A 25470-nucleotide genomic window follows, 5' to 3' on the forward strand; every position below is an offset into this window, starting at 1 on the left:
TGACACGGAATTGCACAGCTGCTTCTTTGTGGCTGTGCAATTCCTTCCAAACATGAAGCAGGCCCCAATGGCTTGTACACACGGTGAGATTTTGACTTTTCGATTCTGACTGTGTGATATGGACTATGGTCGGTATCGCAAGTCTAGCTAGACTGTGCTTGTGATATCATACCCTACAACTTTACCTTTTTGGCCGGTACAGTAATGTTTTTTGATGGTCTGTACTGGCCAAAAAGGTCCTTGTACCTGTTTTTACTGTCTCCCATTACAATGGAAGCCTATGGGAGCGCCACTTAACCACACCCCCTTTACCCATGACTACGCCCTTTTTCAGATATTGTACCGGTTTTCAGCTGGGCAGTGTTGGAGGGTATGCGATATTGGCTATGTGCGATTTTGACTAAGTGACTTTACTTTTATACTAGATAGCCAAAATTTACTTGCCGGCACAGTCTATCTAGGCTTACGATACCGACCCAGCGGGACCGCGCATCAGGATCGCAAGGTGGCTCTTACCTTGCAATATGCAAAATCGCAAGTACATATCTCACCGTGCGCACACACCTTAAGAGCTGGGTGGTGTTCAGTCATACAGTACATATGTATGTTTTTTGTCTGGACAGTTATATTGGTGCACATGTGCACGCTGTGTGTGCTGTCCAATGTGCACCACTGCGCTTTTGGTAGAACATCATTTTTATCAGCAATGTTTTATGAAATGGAATCTGGATGCAATAAAATAAAAAACATGTTTTATAGTAATGATCTGCATGGTGCAAAAGAAAGAATGTAAAGAAATATATATAAAAAGATCAAAAATATAGTACCGTATAGCTACCAGTAATAAAAGTATTATGCAACCACAATAGAGCGCTGTACTATGGGGAAGACGCAGGACAGGTGGTCCTCTATCACCCCACCTACTACTACAAGCCCTTTCTGTTTCCTACCACAGAGAGACCGTGAGATCTGACGGAAGTGTTGGCAGAAGGGACAGGAAATAATGTGAAACAAGGAAGGGGAGGGCTGCAGGTCTCAGTCACAGCAGCAGCAGGCAGAGTATATGGGACTGGCAGACAGAGTGCTGCGCTGCTACTCCATGTGATCCAGCGTGGTGGTGGAGTGACTACAGCAGCAGGAAGATGAACAGTAACCGCAGGCTGCTCATTGATGTAGGTATCCTGGGGATGTCGGCTGTGTGCTCGGTGATGTGCACCAGTCATGTGGTCTTGCCAATGCAGAAACGTTATGCTCTGTCTGTACACCACGGCACTTTGCTAATAATATGGTTCTGGCTGGGTAATAACAAAGGAAACTAGGGAGGGTGTCAGCTGTATATAGCTTTCATTCCGCGATCACGTTCCGCTCACTGCTGTCCTAGGTAGTATCATAGTTGCTGCAGCATAGTGCACAGCTGTATCCCAGGGTTTTGACTGCAGTGCACTCAGTCGTGTTGTGTGTGGGTCATGTGACTGGCTGTCACATGACTACTGCTTAACACTGAATGGACAGTACTGTTTAGCCCTACTGTTCCTTGCTGTAACCTGGAGGCATGACCTTTATTAAGAGGTCAATTCATGAAGCAGTGAAAAGCGTGGAGAAGTTGCCACATATAAATGTTACTTAAATGCTGATTGGTTGCTACAGGCAACTTCTCCACTGGCTCACTTCTCCACACTTTTCACTGTTTCATGAACAGACCCCTAAGTGTGTACACAAATATGCTGAGAGGGTTTCATAAATGCAATCGTTTTTTAAAAGCAGAAAATGTTTGCTTTGTAGTGTATTGGCTCATACACGCCATTTGATACAATTTGAGTTTATGTTCATATTTTCCCTGTCCATAACAGTAAGCTTATCACAAATACATGGCTCTTTGAAATGCATCATGATATGTAGCAATGGAGAATTAGGGATCGTGCATTCTAAACCGTCAGCCTACCTTTGCTGTGGGATAACAATGTTGCCCAGTGGAACAGGTGAGGCAGAGTGTAATTATCAGTCTGCTGTGTTATCATACTCTGTAAATTGACTTTGGATAACATTGACACATAGAACCACAGTGCAGGTTTATCCATTTCTCTGACGTCCTAGTGGATGCTGGGAACTCCGTAAGGACCATGGGGAATAGCGGCTCCGCAGGAGACTGGGCACAACTAAGAAAGATTTAGGACTACCTGGTGTGCACTGGCTCCTCCCTCTATGCCCCTCCTCCAGACCTCTGTTAAAATTTTGTGCCCGGCCGAGCTGGTTGCACACTAGGGGCTCTCCTGAGCTCTTAGAAAGAAAGTATATTTAGGTTTTCTCTGACGTCCTAGTGGATGCTGGGACTCCGTCAGGACCATGGGGAATAGCGGCTCTGCAGGAGACAGGGCACAAAATTTAAAAGTTTGACCACTAGGTGGTGTGTACTGGCTCCTCCCCCTATGACCCTCCTCCAAGCCTCAGTTAGGTTTTTGTGCCCGTCCGAGCAGGGTGCAATCTAGGTGGCTCTCCTAAAGAGCTGCTTAGAAAAAGTTTGTTAGGTTTTTTATTTTCAGTGAGTCCTGCTGGCAACAGGCTCACTGCAACGAGGGACTTAGGGGAGAAGAAGTGAACTCACCTGCGTGCAGGATGGATTTGCTTCTTAGGCTACTGGACACTAGCTCCAGAGGGACGATCACAGGTACAGCCTGGATGGGTCACCGGAGCCGCGCCGCCGACCCCCTTGCAGATGCCGAATAGAGAAGAGGTCCAGAAACCGGCGGCAGAAGACGTCTCAGTCTTCATGAGGTAGCGCACAGCACTGCAGCTGTGCGCCATTGCTCTCCGCACACTTCACACCAGCGGTCACTGAGGGTGCAGGGCGCTGGGGGGGGCGCCCTGGGCAGCAATGTAATATACCTATTCTGGCTAAAATATATCACATATAGCCCCTGGGGCTATATGGATGTATTTAACCCCTGCCAGGTTCCAAAAAAACCGGGAGAAGAAGCCCGCCGAAAAGGGGGCGGGGCCTATTCTCCTCAGCACACAGCGCCATTTTCCTGCCCAGCTCCGCTGCGAGGAAGGCTCCCAGGACTCTCCCCTGCACTGCACTACAGAAACAGGGTAAAAACAGAGAGGGGGGGCACTTATTGGCGATATTTATAATATTTGAGCTGCTATAAAGGGAACACACTTATTAAGGTTGTCCCTATATATATTTATAGCGCTTGGGTGTGTGCTGGCAAACTCTCCCTCTGTCTCCCCAAAGGGCTAGTGGGGTCCTGTCTTCTATCAGAGCATTCCCTGTGTGTCTGCTGTGTGTCGGTACGTGTGTGTCGACATGTATGAGGACGATGTTGGCGTGGAGGCGGAGCAATTGCCTGTAATGGTGATGTCACCCCCTAGGGAGTCGACACCAGAATGGATGGCTTTGTTTATGGAATTACGGGATAGTGTCAGCACGCTACAAAAGTCGGTTGACGACATGAGACAGCCGGCAAACCAGTTAGTACCTGTCCAGGCGTCTCAGACACCGTCAGGGGCTGTAAAACGCCCTTTACCTCAGTCGGTCGACACAGACCCAGACACTGACACTGAATCCAGTGTCGACGGTGAAGAAACAAACGTATTTTCCAGTAGGGCCACACGTTATATGATCACGGCAATGAAGGAGGCTTTGCATATCTCTGATACTGCAAGTACCACAAAAAGGGGTATTATGTGGGGTGTGAAAAAACTACCGATAGTTTTTCCTGAATCAGAGGAACTGAATGAAGTGTGTGATGAAGCGTGGGTTACCCCAGATAGAAATCTGCTAATTTCAAAGAAGTTATTGGCATTATACCCTTTCCCGCCAGAGGTTAGGGCGCGCTGGGAAACACCTCCTAGGGTGGATAAGGCGCTCACACGCTTATCAAAGCAAGTGGCGTTACCGTCTCCTGATACGGCCGCCCTCAAGGATCCAGCTGATAGGAGGCTGGAGAATACATTAAAAAGTATATACACACATACGGGTGTTATACTGAGACCAGCAATCGCCTCAGCCTGGATGTGCAGTGCTGGCGTGGCTTGGTCGGAGTCACTGTCTGAAAATATTGATACCCTGGATAGGGACAGTATTTTACTGACTATAGAGCAGTTAAAGGATGCATTTCTTTATATGCGAGATGCACAGAGAGATATTTGCACTCTGGCATCAAGAGTAAGTGCGATGTCCATATCTGCCAGAAGAAGTTTATGGACGCGCCAGTGGTCAGGTGATGCGGATTCCAAACGACATATGGAAGTATTGCCGTATAAGGGGGAGGAATTATTTGGGGTCGGTCTATCGGATCTGGTGGCCACGGCAACGGCCGGAAAATCCACCTTTTTTACCCCAGGTCACCTCCCAGCAGAAAAAGCCGCAGGCTTTTCAGCCGCAGTCCTTTCGTTCCTATAAGAACAAACGAGCAAAAGGACATTCCTATTTGCCCCGAGGCAAAGGAAAGGGTAAGAGACTGCAACAAGCAGCTCCTTCCCAGGAGCAGAAGCCCTCCCCGGCTTCTACAAAGGCGTCAGCATGACGCTGGGACCTTACAAGCAGATATCTCAGGGTTACAGGTTGGAATTCGAGAAGTCCCCTCCTCGCCGTTTCCTAAAGTCTGCTTTGCCAACGTCTCCCTCCGACAGGGCGACGGTATTGGAGGCCATTCACAAGCTGTATTCTCAGCAGGTGATAGTCAAGGTACCCCTCCTACAACAGGGACAGGGGTATTACTCCACGCTATTTGTGGTACCGAAGCCGGATCCAGAGTACAGCTGGAGGTCGGAGTAGCACTAACCCAAGTAGTGCTCCAACAACACGGGTGGATTCTGAATTTTCCAATTCCCAACTGATCCCGACGACACGTCTGTTGTTCCTAGGGATGATTCTGGACACTGTTCAGAAAAAGGTATTTCTTCCGGAGGAGAAAGCCAGGGAGTTATCCGATCTAGTCAGGAACCTCCTAAAACCAGGAAAAGTATCTGTGCATCAATGCACAAGAGTCCTGGGAAAAATGGTAGCTTCTTACGAAGCGATTCCATTCGGCAGATTCCATGCACGAACTTTTCAGTGGGATCTGCTGGACAAATGGTCCGGATCGCATCTGCAGATGCATCAGCGGATAAAATTGTCCACAAGGACAAGAGTGTCTCTGCTATGGTGGTTGCAGAGTGCTCATCTGTTAGAGGGCCGCAGATTCGGCATACAGAACTGGGTCCTAGTGACCACGGATGCCAGCCTGAGAGGCTGGGGAGCGGTCACACAGGGAAGAAACTTCCAGGGCGTGTGGTCAAGCCTGGAGACGTCTCTTCACATAAATATACTGGAGCTAAGAGCAATCTACAATGCTCTAAGCCTGGCAAAACCTCTGCTTCAGGGTCAGCCGGTGTTGATTCAGTCGGACAACATCACGGCAGTCGCCCACGTAAACAGACAGGGCGGCACAAGAAGCAGGAGGGCAATGGCAGAAGCTGCAAGGATTCTCGGCTGGGCAGAAAATCATGTGTTAGCACTGTCAGCTGTGTTCATCCCGGGAGTGGACAACTGGGAAGCAGACTTCCTCAGCAGACACGATCTGCACCCGGGAGAGTGGGGACTTTATCCAGAAGTCTTCCACATGATTGTGGTCCATTGGGAAAGACCAATGGTGGACATGATGGCGTCCCGCCTCAACAAAAAACTGGACAGGTATTGCGCCAGGTCAAGAGACCCTCAGGCAATAGCTGTAGACGCTCTGGTAACACCATGGGTGTACCAGTCACTGTATGTGTTTCCTCCTCTGCCTCTCATACCAAAAGTACTGAGAATTATACGGCAAAGGGGAGTAAGAACGATACTCGTGGCTCCGGATTGGCCAAGAAGAACTTGGTACCCGGAACTTCAGGAGATGCTCACGGAAGATCCGTGGCCTCTACCTCTAAGACGGGACCTGCTTCAGCAGGGACCGTGTCTATTCCAAGACTTACCGCGGCTGCGTTTGACGGCATGGCGGTTGAACGCCGAATCCTAAGGGAAAAAGGCATTCCGGAAGAGGTCATCCCTACCCTGGTAAAAGCCAGGAAGGAGGTGACTGCACAACATTATCACCGCATTTGGAGAAAATATGTTGCGTGGTGTGAGGCCAGGAAGGCCCCGACGGAGGAATTTCAACTGGGTCGATTCCTACATTTCCTGCAAACAGGATTGTCTATGGGCCTCAAATTAGGGTCCATTAAGGTTCAAATTTCGGCCCTGTCGATTTTCTTCCAGAAAAAATTGGCTTCAGTTCCTGAAGTCCAGACTTTTGTAAAAGGAGTACTACATATACAGCCCCCGGTTGTGCCCCCAGTGGCACCGTGGGATCTTAATGTAGTTTTGGATATATCTTACATGGAAAGTAACCATGCTACTGGCCCTGGCTTCAGCCAGGAGAGTGTCAGAATTGGCGGCTTTATCGTATAAAAGCCCATATCTGATTTTCCATTCGGACAGGGCAGAACTGCGGACGCGTCCTCACTTTCTGCCTAAGGTGGTTTCAGCGTTTCACCTGAACCAGCCTATTGTGGTGCCTGCGGCTACTAGCGATTTGGAGGATTCCAAGTTGCTGGACGTTGTCAGAGCATTGAAAATATATATTTCAAGGACGGCTGGAGTCAGAAAATCTGACTCGCTGTTTATACTGTATGCACCCAACAAGCTGGGTGCTCCTGCTTCTAAGCAGACGATTGCTCGTTGGATTTGTAGCACAATTCAACTTGCACATTCTGTGGCAGGCCTGCCACAGCCTAAATCTGTCAAGGCCCATTCCACAAGGAAGGTGGGCTCATCTTGGGCGGCTGCCCGAGGGGTCTCGGCATTACAACTCTGCCGAGCAGCTACGTGGTCAGGGGAGAACACGTTTGTAAAATTCTACAAATTTGATACCCTGGCTAAGGAGGACCTGGATTTCTCTCATTCGGTGCTGCAGAGTCATCCGCACTCTCCCGCCCGTTTGGGAGCTTTGGTATAATCCCCATGGTCCTGACGGAGTCCCAGCATCCACTAGGACGTCAGAGAAAATAAGATTTTACTTACCGATAAATCTATTTCTCGTAGTCCGTAGTGGATGCTGGGCGCCCATCCCAAGTGCGGATTGTCTGCAATACTTGTACATAGTTATTGTTACAAAAAAATCGGGTTGGTATTGTTGTGAGCCGTCTGTTCAGAGGCTCCTACGTTTGTCATACTGTTAACTGGGTTCAGATCACAAGTTGTACGGTGTGATTGGTGTGGCTGGTATGAGTCTTACCCGGGATTCAAAATCCTTCCTTATTGTGTACGCTCGTCCGGGCACAGTATCCTAACTGAGGCTTGGAGGAGGGTCATAGGGGGAGGAGCCAGTACGCACCACCTAGTGGTCAAACTTTTAAATTTTGTGCCCTGTCTCCTGCGGAGCCGCTATTCCCCATGGTCCTGACGGAGTCCCAGCATCCACTACGGACTACGAGAAATAGATTTATCGGTAAGTAAAATCTTATTTTTTATTTTCAGTGAGATCTGCTGGCAACAGACTCACTGCTTCGAGGGACTGAGGGGAGAAGAAGCGAACCTACCTGCTTGCAGCTAGCTTGGGCTTCTCAGGCTACTGGACACCATTAGCTCCAGAGGGATCGAACACAGGCCCAGCCTCGGTCGTCCGGTCCCGGAGCCGCGCCACCGCCCCCCTTGCAGAGCCAGAAGCAAGAAGAACGTCCAGAAAATCGGCGGCTGAAGACTCCGGTCTTCATTAAGGTAGCGCACAGCACTGCAGCTGTGCGCCATTGCTCCCCATGCACACCTCACACTCCGGTCACTGATGGGTGCAGGGCGCTGGGGGGGGGGGGGCGCCCTGGGCTGCAATATAAATACCTTAGCTTGGCAAAAAAACACATAATATAGTCAGGAAGACTATATATGTGTAAAATCCCCTGCCAAAAATATCCTGAAAAAAGCGGGAGAAGTCCGCCGTGAAGGGGGCGGGGCTATCTCCCTCAGCACACTGGCGCCATTTCCTCTCACAGCTCCGCTGGAAGGACGCTCCCCAGGCTCTCCCCTGCAGTTTCCAGGCTCAATAGAGTAAAAAAGAGAGGGGGGGCACTAAATTTAGGCGCAAATTGTGTATTATAGCAGCTATAGGGGAAAAATCACTGTGTGTAGTGGGTATCCCTTTATTATATAGCGCTCTGGTGTGTGCTGGCATACTCTCTCTCTGTCTCCCCAAAGGACTTTGTGGGGTCCTGTCCTCAGTCAGAGCATTCCCTGTGTGTGTGCGGTGTGTCGGTACGGCTGTGTCGACATGTTTGATGAGGAGGCTTATGTGGAGGCGGAGCAGGTGCCGATAAATGTGATGTCACCCCCTGCGGGGTCGACACCTGAATGGATGGACATGTGGAAGGAATTACGCGACAGTGTCAACTCCTTACATAAAAGGTTTGACGACATAGCAGATGTGGGACAGCCGGCTGCTCAGCCCATGCCTGCCCAGGCATCTCAAAAGCCATCAGGGGCTCTAAAACGCCCACTACCTCAGATGGCAGACACAGATGTCGACACGGATACTGACTCCAGTGTCGATGACGATGAGACTAGTGTACATTCCAATAGAGCCATTCGTTATATGATTACGGCAATGAAAAATGTGTTGCACATTTCTGATATTACCCCAGGTACCACAAAAAAGGGTATTATGTTTGGGGAGAAAAAGCTACCAGTGGTGTTTCCCCCATCTGATGAATTAAATGAAGTGTGTGAAGAAGCGTGGGCTTCCCCCGATAAAAAAACTGGTAATTTCAAAAAAGTTACTAATGGCGTACCCTTTCCCGCCAGAGGACAGGTCACTTTGGGAGACATCCCCTAGGGTGGATAAAGCGCTCACACGTCTGTCTAAAAAGGTGGCACTACCGTCTCCGGACACGGCCGCCCTAAAGGAACCTGCGGATAGAAAGCAGGAGGCTATCCTGAAGTCTGTATATACACACTCAGGAATTATACTGAGACCGGCTATTGCTTCAGCATGGATGTGCAGTGCTGCTGCTGTGTGGTCAGATTCCCTGTCGGAAAACATTGATACCCTAGACAGGGACACTATATTGCTAACCGTAGAGCATATTAAAGACGCTGTCTTATACATGAGAGATGCACAGAGGGATATTTGCCGGCTGGCATCTAAAATAAACGCAATGTCCATTTCTGCCAGGAGAGGATTGTGGACTCGGCAGTGGACAGGAGATGCAGATTCTAAAAGGCACATGGAAGTTTTGCCTTACAAGGGTGAGGAGTTGTTTGGGGATGGTCTCTCGGATCTCGTTTCCACAGCGACAGCTGGGAAGTCAGCATTTTTACCCCATGTTCCCTCACAGCCAAAGAAAGCACCGTATTATCAGGTACAGTCCTTTCGGCCCCAGAAAGGCAAGCGGGTTAGAGGCGCGTCCTTTCTGCCCAGAGGCAGAGGTAGAGGGAAAAAGCTGCAACATACAGCCAGTTCCCAGGAACAAAAGTCGTCCCCCGCTTCCTCTAAGTCCACCGCATGAAGCTGGGGCTCCACAGGCGGAGCCAGGGTACGGTGGGGGCCCGTCTCAAGAACTTCAGCGACCAGTGGGCTCGCTCACGGGTGGATCCCTGGATTCTACAAGTGGTATCTCAGGGGTACAAGCTGGAATTCGAGACGTCTCCCCCTCGCCGTTTCCTCAAATCTGCCTTGCCGACAGCTCCCCCGGACAGGGAGGCAGTGCTGGAGGCGATTCACAAGCTGTTTTCTCAGCACGTGATAATCAAGATACCCCTCCTTCAACAAGGACGGGGTTACTATTCCACAATGTTTGTGGTACCGAAACCGGACGGTTCGGTGAGACCCATTTTAAATTTAAAATCCTTGAACACTTATATAAGAAGGTTCAAGTTCAAGATGGAATCACTCAGGGCGGTGATTGCAAGCCTGGACGAGGGGGATTACATGGTATCACTGGACATCAAGGATGCTTACCTGCATGTCCCCATTTACCCTCCTCAACAGGAGTACCTCAGATTTGTGGTACAGGACTGTCATTACCAATTCCAGACGTTGCCGTTTGGTCTGTCCACGGCACCGAGGGTATTTACCAAGGTAATGGCCGAAATGATGATACTCCTTCGAAAAAAGGGAGTTTTAATTATCCCGTACTTGGACGATCTCCTTATAAAGGCGAGGTCCAGGGAACAGTTGTTGATCGGAGTAGCACTTGCTCGGGAAGTGCTACAACAGCACGGCTGGATCCTGAATTTTCCAAAGTCGCAGCTGGTTCCTACAACGCGTCTACTGTTCCTGGGGATGGTTCTGGACACGGAACAGAAAAAAGTGTTTCTCCTGGAGGAGAAGGCCAAGGAGTTGTCATCTCTAGTCAGAGACCTCCTAAAACCAAAACAGGTGTCTGTGCACCATTGCACGCGAGTCCTGGGAAAGATGGTGGCTTCTTACGAAGCAATTCCTTTCGGAAGGTTCCATGCAAGGATCTTTCAGTGGGATCTGTTGGACAAGTGGTCCGGATCGCATCTTCAGATGCATCGGCTGATAACCCTGTCTCCAAGGACCAGGGTGTCGCTGTTGTGGTGGCTGCAAAGTGCTCATCTTCTAGAGGGCCGCAGATTCGGCATACAGGACTGGGTCCTGGTGACCACGGATGCCAGCCTTCGAGGTTGGGGGGCAGTCACACAGGGAAGAAACTTCCAAGGACTATGGACAAGTCAGGAGACTTCCCTACACATAAATATTCTGGAACTAAGGGCCATTTACAATGCCCTAAGTCAGGCAAGACCCCTGCTTCAACACCAGCCGGTGCTGATCCAGTCAGACAACATCACGGCGGTCGCCCATGCAAACCGACAGGGCGGCACAAGAAGCAGGATGGCGATGGCAGAAGCCACAAGGATTCTCCGATGGGCGGAAAATCACGTGATAGCACTGTCAGCAGTGTTCATTCCGGGAGTGGACAACTGGGAAGCAGACTTCCTCAGCAGGCACGACCTCCACCCGGGAGAGTGGGGACTTCATCCAGAAGTCTTCAAGCTGATTGTAAATCGCTGGGAATGGCCACAGGTGGACATGATGGCGTCCTGCCTCAACAAAAAGCTAAAAAAATATTGCACCAGGTCAAGGGACCCTCAGGCGATAGCTGTGGACGCTCTAGTGACACCGTGGGTGTACCAGTCGGTTTATGTGTTCCCTCCTCTGCCTCTCATACCCAAGGTACTGAGAATAATAAGGAGAGGAGTAAGAACTATACTTGTGGTTCCGGATTGGCCAAGAAGAGCTTGGTACCCAGAACTTCAAGAAATGATCTCAGAGGACCCATGGCCTCTGCCGCTCAGACAGGACCTGCTGCTGCAGGGACCCTGTCTGTTCCAAGACTTACCGCGGCTGCGTTTGACGGCATGGCGGTTGAACGCCGGATCCTGAAGGAAAAGGGCATTCCGGAGGAAGTCATCCCTACGCTGATTAAAGCTAGGAAGGAGGTGACCGCAAACCATTATCACCGCATATGGCGAAAATATGTTGCGTGGTGTGAGGCCAGAAGGGCCCCAACGGAGGAATTTCAGCTGGGTCAATTTCTGCACTTCCTACAGTCAGTAGTGACTATGGGCCTAAAATTGGGTTCCATTAAGGTCCAGATTTCGGCTCTGTCGATTTTTTCCCAAAAAGAACTGGCTTCACTGCCTGAAGTTCAGACGTTTGTTAAAGGAGTGCTGCATATTCAGCCCCCTTTTGTGCCTCCAGTGGCACCTTGGGATCTCAACGTGGTGTTGGATTTCCTTAAGTCACATTGGTTTGAGCCACTTAAAACCGTGGAACTAAAATATCTCGCGTGGAAAGTGGTCATGCTGTTGGCCTTGGCTTCGGCTTCGGCTAGGCGTGTGTCAGAATTGGCGGCTTTGTCATGTAAAAGCCCTTATCTGATTTTCCATATGGATAGGGTGGAATTGAGGACTCGTCCCCAATTTCTTCCTAAGGTGGTATCAGCTTTTCATTTGAACCAACCTATTGTGGTGCCTGCGGCTACTAAGGACTTGGAGGATTCCAAGTTGCTGGACGTAGTCAGAGCCCTGAAAATCTATGTTTCCAGGACGGCTGGAGTCGGGAAAACTGACTCGCTATTTATCCTGTATGCGCCCAACAAGCTGGGTGCTCCTGCTTCAAAGCAAGTCTATTGCTCGCTGGATCTGTAGTACGATTCAACTTGCACATTCTGCGGCTGGACTGCCGCATCCTAAATCTGTAAAAGCCCATTCCACGAGGAAAGTGGGCTCTTCTTGGGCGGCTGCCCGAGGGGTCTCGGCTTTACAACTTTTCCGAGCTGCTACTTGGTCGGGTTCAAACACATTTGCTAAATTCTACAAGTTTGATACCCTGGCTGAGGAGGACCTTGAGTTTGCTCATTCGGTGCTGCAGAGTTATCCGCACTCTCCCGCCAGTTTGGGAGCTTTGGTATAATCCCCATGGTCCTTACGGAGTTCCCAGCATCCACTAGGACGTCAGAGAAAATAAGATTTTACTCACCGGTAAATCTATTTCTCGTAGTCCGTAGTGGATGCTGGGCGCCCATCCCAAGTGCGGATTGTCTGCAATACTTGTATATAGTTATTGCCTAACTAAAGGGTTATTGTTATGAGCCATCTGTTCGTGAGGCTCAGTTGTTTTTCATACTGTTAACTGGGTATAGTATCACGAGTTGTACGGTGTGATTGGTGTGGCTGGTATGAGTCTTACCCGGGATTCCAAAATCCTTTCCTTATTGTGTCAGCTCTTCCGGGCACAGTTTCCTAACTGAGGTCTGGAGGAGGGGCATAGAGGGAGGAGCCAGTGCACACCAGGTAGTCCTTAATCTTTCTTAGTTGTGCGCAGTCTCCTGCGGAGCCGCTATTCCCCATGGTCCTTACGGAGTTCCCAGCATCCACTACGGACTACGAGAAATAGATTTACCGGTGAGTAAAATCTTATTTTCTCTGTAGTGTTTAAATGTCACTATTCATTGTTAGCTAAAACAAACATTACCTGTGATATCCAGGGATTGGACCCCAACAAAGTACTATTATTACCATCGTTACTTAAAGTAGAAACCCTCTGTAACCGTTGTGCAACATGTCCTCGTGAAAGCATCCAAAATCTGCTGTTACGTCAGCTTGTCATGACATGGACACCTTTTGTTCATGCTGTTACATTTTACTATACATATTATTGTTCATTTGTTATACTCCTACCCCTTTTCCACTAGCTAAATTTACCCGTGTTTTTGCACGTGGGCGCACATCGACATGGGTTTTTAGTAAGTGGAAACGGCTCAACACTGGTTAATCCTACCCGGGTAGCTACCTTGGTTGACAACACGGTAATGATCCGGGTAATTGTGCAGTGGAAATGCTCATTACCCGTGTTTCAGAACCGAGTAACAAGTGACATCAATAGGCTTTTACAGAGCTTACCCGGGTTAAGTGGAAACAGATCTGACCCGGGAATAACCCGTGTCGAAGTGCAGTGGAAATGGCGGGGCCAACATGGGTTGTGTTGTAGCCGGGTTAAACATCCCGGATCGGACCCGGTACTCAGGTGGAAAAGGTGTATCAGTTCTCTGCTTTTACTTTCTTTCTGTGAACTGTGTTGCTCATATCTTATGCTGCTTTCACATCGCAAAACCTGCTTTTGAAACTGTTCTTTAAACAGTTCTTAAAATGGGTCTGAACAGTTAAACCTCCTTCACATCGCATGTTGTAACCAGTATTTCTTCTTCATCCACTAGGGGTCACTGGAGTACTCTTGGGATATGGACGGCGTAGCAGAACAAAGGCACTGAATATTTAAATTTAGAACTCTCCACCCCTCCATATCCCAGAGTACCTCAGTATACGAACCCAGTGTTTTTTCTGTGCTCAAAGCACTAACATCGGCTTGTGGGATTCCCACACTTGTTGGAAGATTTTTATTAATTTTTCATTTTTATTTTTAATTTTTTTTTTAATAGCGCATCCCTTCCCAGTTTCAAGAAAAACATGGGTCCGGGATAGTGCCGCTGCACGGCCAGCGCATGGCGTGTCGGTCCTCACAAAGAGCACCCTCACAGCCACACGCAGTTCACTACCTGCTGTAAACGGAGCTTGCAGATAGAAGCCCCGTCACAGCCATGAACTGCTGCCTGAGCTGGACGGAGCTTACAGGAAGAAGCCCCGTCGCAGCCATGATCTACTCCAGATGACTATAGAGGACTGGACGGAGCTTACACAAAGAAGCTCCGTCGCAGCCAGGACTACAGAGCTGGACGGAGCTTACAGAAGAAGCCCGTCACAGCCATGATTTACAAGACAGCTGGACGAGCTTACACATAAGAAGCCCGTCGCAGCCAGGACTACAGAGCTGGACGGAGCTTACAGAAGAAGCCCGTCACAGCCATAATTTACAACAGCTGGACGAGCTTACACATAAGAAGCCCGTCGCAGCCATGATCAGGAGACAAGGTAGGCTGGGGAACGGGGCGGTCAGCGCAGGCTGCCGCCCCGCTATGTTTGGGTTAATACCTGCTTCCGCTCTTCCGCCCGCAAGCCCCAGCCGCTATGTCTGCAGGCCGCCCGTCCCAGCGCTCCGTCCGGCCGCCCAGCTCCGTCCGGCCGCCAGCGCCATACGGCCGCAGACGCTCCCTCAGTCTCGGTACAGAGACGGGGACCGCCGCTCCGTCCGGCCGCCCAGCAGCCATCCACCCACATGTGCCAGCGCTATGAGGCTGCAGCCTTACCGCAGGACACAGCGTTACAAGGCACGGTGGAATTCTGGCGGATTAAATATACAGCAGCACAGTGTATAGGCAGCTATATATAGGTGACAGGTATTTATAATGTATTGTTACCTGTCCTGGGAGTAATAGGCTATTGAGCATATATTACTGTCTGTGAGTTTCACAGTATAATAGGCTATTGAGCCTATATTAATGGCTGTTATTATCACTGTATAATAGGTTATTCAGCCTATATATTAATGTTGGTGGTTATCACTGTATAATAGGCTATTGAGCCTATATTAAGTCTGTGATTATCACTGTATAATAGGCTATTCAGCTTATGTAAATGCTGTATAAATATATTAATGTCTGTAATTATCATAGGCTATTGAGCCTATATATATATATATATATATATATATATATATATATATATATATATATATATATATATATATATATATTTATTAATAGAGCATGTGTTGTACCCAGCCTGTGATTATACTGTATAATAGGCTAGATTAACACGGAAACATTTGTCACTTGTTCTGTGATTATCACGGTCAGCATGGCAAAGGGGCCATTTTAACCATGCTTCCTGTTGTTTTCCAGGGTGTAATTCTGGAACATTCCTGCCCTACATCTCTAAGCCACCAGAGGCGCAGGGGTGTTAGTGGGAATTTGGTTCGGGTTTCACATGCCCATGTGAACTGTTTTTCACATAAAGAATACTCTAGTTTCTCTTCACATCAAATAAATCTTTCGCTTTTACTATAGATTTCCGTAGAGAGAAACAACCATGAGTTTCATATAAATATGCTGTTCAGCAATAAAATATATATATGACACATAACAATAAGTCGTGCAAGTGTCTGTCCGTTGCCTATTGTGGGGTCTGTCTGCATAGCGAGTAAGGCTCTAGCGCAGACTACAAATAATTTTTAAAAATCCTATGTTAAGCATTGGCAATTCAAATTACAAGAGCGGTAACATCGGAGTCTCGGAAGTTACTCCGCCAGCTCTAACAAAAGACAGTTGTTGACTGGTCTTATAATTTAATGCACAATTCTATGTCAAATCTCACACCGATAACTACCAGTGAGAAGGGTACATTAGACCAGCACTCAGATAGGGCGGGGTTTTTGACAACCATACATTGCTAAATCCCAGTGAGTCAATGTCTCCATTTTTACAGAGACTGAGTAGACTCTAACCACTATTTTATCGTTTCCAAAATGACGCGATCCGCCATTGGTAAATGCGTCTGTGTAAAACATTATAAAAACCCAGAATACATTTGGGTCACTAGACTCTATGTATGGAAACAATGAAAAAGAAGCTGCAGAGTATATCTGTAAAGCTTCTGCTAACGCCGGTTACTTTCATCGTCGCTAGTTTAAGTGCGACAAGGCCAGAACTTGTTGGTCCTAAATTTGATATTCAGCCATTACCGCAGCCAGTATCAAAACGGAAATACTGGTGCCGGCGTTTAATCTCTTTAGACTTCAGTTTTTTCAAAGACAAAACAGTCACGCCTTGTAACGACACGACGCTACAGTCAGCAAGCCAGTGGCTTGATGACCTCTTAGGCATCTCCATGTTCCAATTCTGGAAGCACGTCTTTACACGTTACATTTGCGGGGTTTCCAGACATCAACTCATGGATGTCTCAGATATTTACAGATTAAAGGACAAGACTGCCTCTGTCGAACGGTTTGGCAGGTTGCCATTTAGTCTCTGCTGGTTTTCAGCTGTTTTTATATCCAGGCAGTAGTACACCAACAGAGTCAGGGTTATTTATTCCCCTCTGTTTGGGGTAACAAAACCAGACAGCTCCGTCGCAGTCTCAATCAGCAAGTCACTTAATGCAGTTTGAAAATGGATTTTCTGCGGTTACTATTTGCATATTGGAGCCACAAAATTGCATAATTGCACTTGATCTTCACAATGCGTATTTACCCATTCCGGTTTGGTCATCACAGGTTCTAGCGTTTGCAAAACGCCACAACCATTAACCATTTCACTACCATTTGGCATCGTGTCAACGCCTCGGGTATTTACCAAAGTGATGTTGGTGATGATAGCTCATCTCAGAGTCCTGCCAGTGACAATCGTCCATACTTAGACGATCTGCTCATAAGAACTCTGTCTCAACAGAGTTCCTCTAACTTGCGCTACTAATGTATACTGCGGTGGCAGGTCAAGTTTTAAAAACAATCGCATCTAATTCCGTCTAAACGACGTCAATTCCTAGGTAAGATTATAAATACGGTAAATCAAAGACATTTACCTACTACACCAGCAAGAACAAATGTACATCTAGTAATTGGTGTAAAAGCCACGCACACTAGCGGTACATTGGTGTATTCGCCTGTTAACAATAATGATGTGTTTTCAAAGCGCTTTAGTTCGCCGGCCTTCACTCGCGTTTCCCACAGAGGGGCGAGGGTGTATATACTCTGGACAAGAGTCTCAGAGGTTCAGGAGTTGTAGTTAAAAAAGATCAGCGACAGAGTTCTAAAACGGATCACGACAGATTGCTGTCGATAAATGTCCTGGAACTCCGTGCAATTTTCAATGCACTACATGCTTCGCTTTCAGTCTGACCAAGTGCGGTCAGACAACGCAACGGGAGTTGCATACACAAGAACCAAGTAGCCGCATGGCAATGCAGCAGGTAACTCGAATCCTCTATTGCCCACAACACCATTATGGGAGGATGTCAACGGGGTTCATTCCGCGAGTGGACATCTGTTAGACAGATGATCTCGCCCGTCAGGATTTATATCCTGAAAACTGGACAGTAAATCCAGAGGTGTTTCATATGTGAGTACACAAAAGGAGTTACCCTCAGGTATACATGATGGCATCTCGCCACAATTACAAACGCTCAGTATGTGTACAGAACGACAGATCACAAGGGCAGTGGCGGTGGAGTCTCTCACATTCGTGTGGTCATACAGCATCTTGTATCTGGCTCCACCATTTTCCGCTGCTCTCTCCGTTGCGAAAACGGATCATAAGACAGTTCGTCACAGTCATACTAGTGATATCTCATGGGTTTCGGAGAGCTTGCTTCTCGAATCTCCAAGGAATACTGGCACACGATCTTGGTCCGCTCATAATACGTCCAACCTGTTACAACAGGGAACGTTCTTTTACCCCTAGTTACCTAAGTACCTATTACCTATATGCTGCGGTTGACGGGGTGGGGGGTTCAGACCGCCCTCTTAAGAAAAGAAATAGGTCATTACAGTATCGGTTATACTTATCATGTTACGAGCTAGTAAGCTGCTTAAGGCAGCTCATTATTACAAATTCATTATTACAAATTTGGTGTGCATATATAGGTGGTAAAGCTCGGAAGTTTCCGACATCATCTTTCAAGTTACCCGTATTCTGTTATTTTACAAACAGGGTGGGATGGAGAACTGCGTTTATCTGCACTGAGGGTGCAGGTATCTGTGTGGTCAACTTATTTTCAAAGACGTTTGACTCTATTGCGTCGGTACACACCTTTATACAAGGTGTCATCAAAGTGCAGCCTCCATTTATCCCACCTACAGCGCCAGGCGACTTGAGGTTGGGTTCACATTTCTTACAGTTTTCATATTTTGAACCCTTACAACAAATGGGGATTAAGTTTCTCACTTGGGAAAACATTTTTCTTCTAGCCTTAGCTTCGGCAAGGGTTTTGTTTTCATATTTGGGTGCCTTGTATTCCAAGCCACCGTATTTACGTTTTCTCATGACAAAGCAATCAGTATACCAATAGTGGTTCCTGTGTTGACAGCACATTCTAGAATTCTGAATGTGGTACACGCATTACGCGTCTATATGTCCCGACCGTCTACAGTACGTAATACGGATACGTTGTTTGTTCTCTATGATGCTGCCAACTGGGGTTAGCCAGTTTTCTCAGCAGACATTATCCAGTTGGATAACAATGACTACAAGTCAGGCTTACTTTAAGGCTAAGTTACAGTCGCCTACGTCAGTAACAGCTCATCCCACAGGTTCTGTGGGAATGTCAGCCCCAGCAGGTCGTGGAGCGTCTACTACGCGGCTACATAGCCTTCAGTGCACCACGTTTGTGCACGTTTACACGTTATGAATGGTTGCGGCATCAGCATCTAGCTTTGGCTGCCTACTGTTACAAGTGTCAAACAGCTCTCCCGCCCACGAGGGAAGCTTTGGTACGTCCCAAGAGTACTCCAGTGACCCCTAGTGGATGAAGAAGAAAATAGGATTTTGGTACTTACCAGGTAAATCCTTTTCTTTGAATCCATAGGGGGCACTGGACGCCCACCCAGAGCAGTTTACCTGGGTTGTTTAAGCTCAGAGGAGCTTAGGGTAACAGGTTTTACCTTGTTTGTATTACGCTCAAAGGAGCTTATGGTAACACATTTTCACCTTTTTGGTTCAAACTATCAAGGTCTATCGGTTATGCTGTCAACTGTTTAGTTGACATTAACTTTATGTTATAGGAATTCTCCATTGTCAACCTCTCTATAGCAGTTCGCTCAGTAAAAACACTGGGTTCGTACACTGAGGTACTCTGGGATATGGAGGGGTGGAGAGTTCTAAATTTAAATATTCAGTGCCTTTGTTCTGCTACGCCGTCCATATCCCAAGAGTACTCCAGTGCCCCCTATGGATTCAAAGAAAAGGATTTACCTGGTAAGTACCAAAATCCTATTATTACCATTTCATCACCGTTTTGGTACCTTTCACACTGAACCCGTTTCACCCATACAAAACAGTGGTTGTCATTTTAAATGTTTATTTCCTGCTTCTGCCTGGTGAGATCACACATGGAGACAGCCTATCACCTTCTGGGGCTTGCAAATACAGTTTCAGACCCTTTCACACTGCACAATTAAACGGGTCTGAAACGGGTAGGACCCTGCTTTTTTACCGTTTCAAAATACCGGTATTTTGTAAACGGTAAATTGAAGGTGACCCTTTCACATCGCAGCTCGAACCGTTTAGGAAGCCAGTAAAAACGGCAAATTCCCGGGTTCAAGCTGCGGTGTGAAAGGGGTATTAATGGTTAATTGGCTATTTCTGAAATCCAAAAATATTAGACACAAGTTTTTCCACTAGATATTAAAAACAGTAGTGGCGTATAGTTGGCCAGGATCTAACATATTTGTCTTTTATACGTAACTTGCTTTCCAGTAAAGTGTGTTTTCATTTCATGTGATTTTAGTCCTAAGTGCACACGCTAAACTCAGAATAAAATGTTATCATTAACTCCCCGATCCCTCCTTTTTTAATGATTAGTTAAGATTCTGTTTCAGATTAGAATTGTGCATTTAGGGGGTTATTCAGAGTTGTTAGCAAACCAAAAATTTTTTTCAATTGGGCAAAACCATGCTGCAGTGCAGGGGGGGCAGATATAACATGTGCAGAGAGAGTGTTAGATTTGGATGGAGTGTGGTCAAACTGAAATCCAAATTGCAGTGTAGAAATTAGGCAGTTAGTAGCACAGAAACAAAACCCACCCAAATCTAACTCTCTCTGCACAAGTTACATCTGTCCCACCTGCAGAGCAACATGGTTTTGCCCAATTGCTAACTTTTTTGGTTTGCTAACAACTCTGAATAACCCCCATTATGCCTAATTCAGAGATGGACGCAGTTCATGCAGCAGCTGCTATATGTATATGTGCTAATGGCGCAGAAGGAAAAACTACATCGGAATATGCAGACGCTCACCTTGGGAAGCCTACAAAATGGGGCCGACATCCCCGGTTTGTGAATTGCTCACCACCCCAAAGTGATTGACATGCTGCGGATTAGGGGGCACTGCAGCAGCCGTCGCATCCACTGCTGTGCACATGGACAGACTAGAACCATCGAAGAACCAGGCCCATTGTTTTATAATAATTAGCAGGATTCACAGTAGCATGACGTTTTGAATTAGGGCCTTATTCAGGTTCAGTAGCAATCTGCAACTGCTGCATTCTGGGGGCCGCCCAGCACAGGACAAGGCTGCCCAGCAAGCGATGCAATCACAAGTCAATTTCGATTGCACTGCTGAGTAAGGGAAGTCCTCCTGCCTGCGCAGGGGGAGAATGCGATCTCATCTCAATAGCGTATGCTACTGAATAAGGCCCTTAGCTAACTTGTAAAACAGATACATATGATCTCCCAGCGTAATGGATGCCGGCAGTCATATGAGTAGAGAATCCCCTCCCCCCCCCGCAGTCAAACCCTAACCCTCCCTCCGCCGGCTTAACCTGACACATCTTCGCCCCCCCCCCCCCCCCTTCCACACCACCACCCCACTGCGGGTTACCAGTGATGAGTCCCAGCAGACATAGATCGGCATTCAGCATTTGGGATGCCGATGCTGGCATTCCATGCAGTGTCGGGATTCCGGCGTCGGCATTCCAACTGCCGGGATGCCAAACGCTGGTATACTGAATGGATCCTGTAAGACATGGTTTAGCTGCATCCTTATAGAAAAGGAATGGGAGCAACAGTTTGATTTTGAATAGGCAATGTTATTAAAGGCAAAACCTGCACCTTTCTGATAACCTTCTCCTGCTCCAGCCGTACAAGACAACTCCTGTGCCCAGGAGCATAACTAGAACTTTGAAGGCCCCATAGCAAAATCTTGAACCTTCCCGCCATTGTCGGTACAATGCCCCTTAGGGCAGCAGGAGAGAGAGAGAGAGAGGAGTGGGAGAGAGACAAGGAGTGTGTCAGGGGGAGAGAGAGAGGAGCAAGAAAGAGAGGGAGAGATAGGAGTTAGGGAGAGAGAGAGGGTTTCATGGAAGTAGAGGGAATAAGAGAGAGAAAGGAGCAAGAGAGCGTGTCGGAGAGAAAGGGAGAGTGTCAGGGAGAGCGAAAGTGGGGGAGCAAGAGAGATTCGGGGAGTAACACAATCAGGGAGAGAGAGACAGTGTCAGGGGGAGGGAGGGAGAGAGGGAGGAAGAGACAGTGCCAGGCAGAAAGAGAGAGGGAGTGAAAGACAGTGCCAGGCAGAGAGAGAGAGGGAGTGAAAGACAGTGCCAGGCAGAGAGAGAGGGAGTGAGAGACCGTATCAGAGAGAGAGGGAAGGAGAGAGTCCCAGAGATGGACAGGGAGAGAGAGAGAGGGGGGTAGACAGACATTGTCAGGAAGAGAGAGACTGTGTCAGGAAGAGAGTGTAGCAAGAGAGAAAGTGTCAGGGAGAGAGCAAGGGTAGAGAGAGAGGGGGGTGGGAGCGAGCAGGAAATACATTACCTGCTACAGCAGAGGTCTCTGATGGGGGTGGCATAAGGCCCTGCCCCTAAAACTCTGCAAATCGCGACACTGCTCTGCTGCTCGCTGGAGCCTGCCAGGTAGGGCCTCCCCACACCCCTGCAACTTCTTCTTCTGCAGCTTTAGGTGATTGCTATCTGCAGTGGTTGTTTATCCCGTGGGCGGGGGTAAAGGGGGAGCGTCGGGTCTCAGAGTTACCCAGTGGCAGGGTGCAAGGGGAGCAGCTGCGGGCAGTTGGAGCATCCCGTGCCCCATAGAAGCTCTAGCCACGGTAGTTACGCTACTGCCTGTGCCACTACCCACCAATGCAGTCCCCTACCATACCTGACTCCTCCGCAGCATTTAAATATTTAAGAACTCTCTGTAAAACCATTGCATTATTAAAGCTTAACTTATTTTACTCCCAGTACCGCTCGCTCAGTTCATTGTATTTCACGAGATCTGGTCTCTAGGTCGACCACTATTGGTTGACAGGGTTTCTAGGTTGACAGGTCAAAAGGTCGACATGAGTTTTTCACGATTTTTTTCTTTTTTCTCTTACGTCCTAGAGGATGCTGGGGACTCCGTAAGGACCATGGGGTATAGACGGGCTCTGCAGGAGACATGGGCACTATAAAGAACTTTAGAATGGGTGTGCACTGGCTCCTCCCTCTATGCCCCTCCTCCAGACTTCAGTTAGATCCTATGCCCAGAGGAGACTGGGTGCATTAATAGGGAGCTCTCCTGAGTTACTCTGAAAAAAGAATTTTGTTAGGTTTTTTATTTTCAGGGAGCACTGCTGGCAACAGGCTCCCTGCATCGTGGGACTGAGGAGAGAGAAGCAGACCTACTTAAGTGATAGTCTCTGCTTCTTAGGCTACTGGTTACCATTAGCTCCAGAGGGAGTCGGAACGCAGGTCTCCCCTCGCTGTTCGTCCCAGAGCCGCGCCGCCGTCCTCCTCGCAGAGCCGGAAGATAGAAGCCGGGTGAGTATAAGAAGAAAAGAAGACTTCACAGGTGGCAGAAGACTTCAGTTCTTCCCTGAGGTAAGCGCGCAGCGGTTCCGCTGCGCGCTATTGCTCCCACACAACACACACTAGCAGGCACTGATGGGTGCAGGGCGCAGGGGAGGCGCCCTGGGCAGCAATATAAACCTCTAAGACTGGCGTATGAGTATTATAGGCTGCGGAGGCAGTAGTTATATAAATCCCCCGCCAGTATTATAAAATTGAGCGGGACCAAAGCCCGCCGCTGGAGGGGGCGGAGCTTGGTCCCACAGCTCTAACCAGCGCCATTTTCTCCACAGAGCACTGCAGAGAAGCTGGTTCCCCGGACTCACCCCTGCTGAACACGGTGACACAGGGCAAAAAAGAGGGGGGGGGCGGCACTTGTAAGGCGCAGTAAGTGTATTATACATAATTATATAAAAAAGTGCTATATATTCTGGGAATTTGTTTTCCAGTGTCAGTTGGCGCTGGGTGTGTGCTGGCATACTCTCTCTCTGTCTCTCCTGAGGGCCTTATTGGGGGACTATCTCGAGATAAATATCCCTGTGTGTGTGGGGGGGTGTCGGTACGAGTGTGTCGGCATGTCTGAAGCGGAAGGCTCATCTAAGGAGGAGGTGGAGCAGATGATTGTGGTGTCTCCGTCGGCAACGCCGACACCTGCTGGTTGGACATGTGGAATGTTTTAAATGCTAATGTGACCTTATTGCATAAGATGTTGGACAAAGCAGAGTCCAGGGAAAAAACAGGGAGTCAATCCATGGCTTTGACTGTGTCACAGGCCCTTCAGGGTCTCAAAAACGTTCTCTATCCCAAATAGCAGACACTGATACCGACACGGATTCTGACTCCAGTGTCGACTACGATGATGCAAGGTTACACCCAAGGGTGGCCAAAAGTATTCATTATATGATTATTGCAATAAAAGATGTTTTGCATATCACAGATGACCCCTCTGTCCCTGACACGAGGGTGCGCATGTATAAGGAAAAGAAATCTGAGGTAACCTTTCCCCCATCTCATGAGCTGAACGAGTTATTTGAAAAAGCTTGGGAAACTCCAGACAAAAAACTGCAGATTCCCAAGAGGATTCTTATGGCGTATCCTTTCCCTGCACAGGACAGGGTATGGTGGGAATCCTCGCCCAGGGTGGACAAGGCTTTAACGCGTCTGTCCAAGAAGGTGGCGCTACCGTCTCCCGACACTGCAGCCCTCAAGGATCCTGCTGATCGCAGACAAGAAACTACCTTAAAATCTATTTGTACACATACGGGGGCTCTACTCAGACCGGCAATAGCATCGGCATGGGTATGTAGCGCGGTTGCAGCTTGGACAGATACCTTGTCAGCTGACATTGATACCCTAGATAGGGATACCATTTTATTGACCTTAGGTCACATTAAAGACGCAGTCTTATATATGAGAGACGCTCAGAGAGACGTTGGGCTGTTAGGTTCAAGAGCCAACGCCATGGCGAGCCCTGTGGACCCGCCAATGGACGGGTGATGCCGACTCAAAGAAGCATATGGAGGTTTTACCTTACAAAGGTGAAGTTTTATTTGGGGAAGGTCTCGCGGACCTGGTTTCCACAGCTACCGCAGGTAAATCTACTTTTTTGCCTTTTGTTCCCCCACAGCAAAAGAAAACTCCACAATATCAGATGCAGTCCTTTCGGTCGCATAAGTCCAGAAGAGGTCGGGGCTCATCCTTCCTCGCCAGAGGTAAGGGTAGAGGCAAAAGAATGCCTGCTTTAGCAAGCTCCCAGGAACAGAAGTCCTCCCCGGCTTCTACTAAATCCACTGCATGACGCTGGGGCTCCACTGAGGGAGTCCACACCGGTGGGGGCACGTCTTCGACTCTTCAACCAGGTCTAACTTCTGTCAGACGTGGATCCTTGGGCGATGGAAATTGTATCCCAAGGCTACAAACTAGAATTCGAAGAGGTGCCCCCTCGCCGATTTTTCAAATCGGCCTTGCCAGCTTCTCTCCCAGAGAGGGAAGTAGTGTTAGCTGCAATTCAAAAGCTGTGTCAACAGCAAGTGATTGTCACGGTTCCCCTAGTCCAACAGGGAAAAGAGTACTATTCAACCCTGTTCGTGGTCCCGAAGCCGGATGGCTCGGTCCGACCCATTTTAAATCTGAAATCCCTAAACCTGTACTTGAAAATGTTCAAATTCAAGATGGAATCGCTCCGGGCAGTGATCTCCAGTCTGGAAGGGGGGGATTTTATGGTGTCACTGGACATAAAGGATGCATACCTTCATGTCCCCATATATCCTCCTCATCAGGAGTACCTGAGATTCGCTGTACAGGACTGTCATTACCAGTTTCAGACGTTGCCGTTTGGGCTTTCCACGGCCCCGAGGATTTTCACCAAGGTGATGGCGGAGATGATGGTGCTCCTGCGCAGGCAGGGAGTCACAATTATCCCGTACTTGGACGATCTCCTGATAAAAGCGAGATCGAGAGATCAATTGCTGAAAAGCGTGTCACTCTCCCTGAGAGTGCTACAA

At 48.3% G+C, this 25470-nt stretch overlaps 1 protein-coding gene and 1 pseudogene across 2 annotated transcripts in view; both read left to right on the forward strand.

Annotated features, from left to right (window-relative positions):
- Positions 1-889: 889 nt before the first annotated feature.
- TMEM192 (transmembrane protein 192) overlaps positions 890-25470 on the forward strand; it is a 221969-nt gene continuing 197388 nt past the window's right edge. Inside the window, exon 1 of one of the 2 annotated variants that reach the window (XM_063920434.1) lies at positions 890-1172. In XM_063920434.1, the coding sequence (XP_063776504.1) occupies positions 1143-1172 (30 nt within the window). In that variant the 5' untranslated portion in view covers positions 890-1142. The remainder of the gene's footprint in view (positions 1173-25470) is intronic. The other variant, XM_063920433.1, reaches the window with a different exon arrangement.
- On the forward strand, positions 15450-15551 carry LOC134932410 (U5 spliceosomal RNA; annotated as a pseudogene).

The sequence above is a fragment of the Pseudophryne corroboree genome, chromosome 1 (genome assembly GCF_028390025.1).
Source record: "Pseudophryne corroboree isolate aPseCor3 chromosome 1, aPseCor3.hap2, whole genome shotgun sequence".
In the NCBI taxonomy this organism is placed as follows: Eukaryota; Metazoa; Chordata; class Amphibia; order Anura; family Myobatrachidae; genus Pseudophryne; species Pseudophryne corroboree.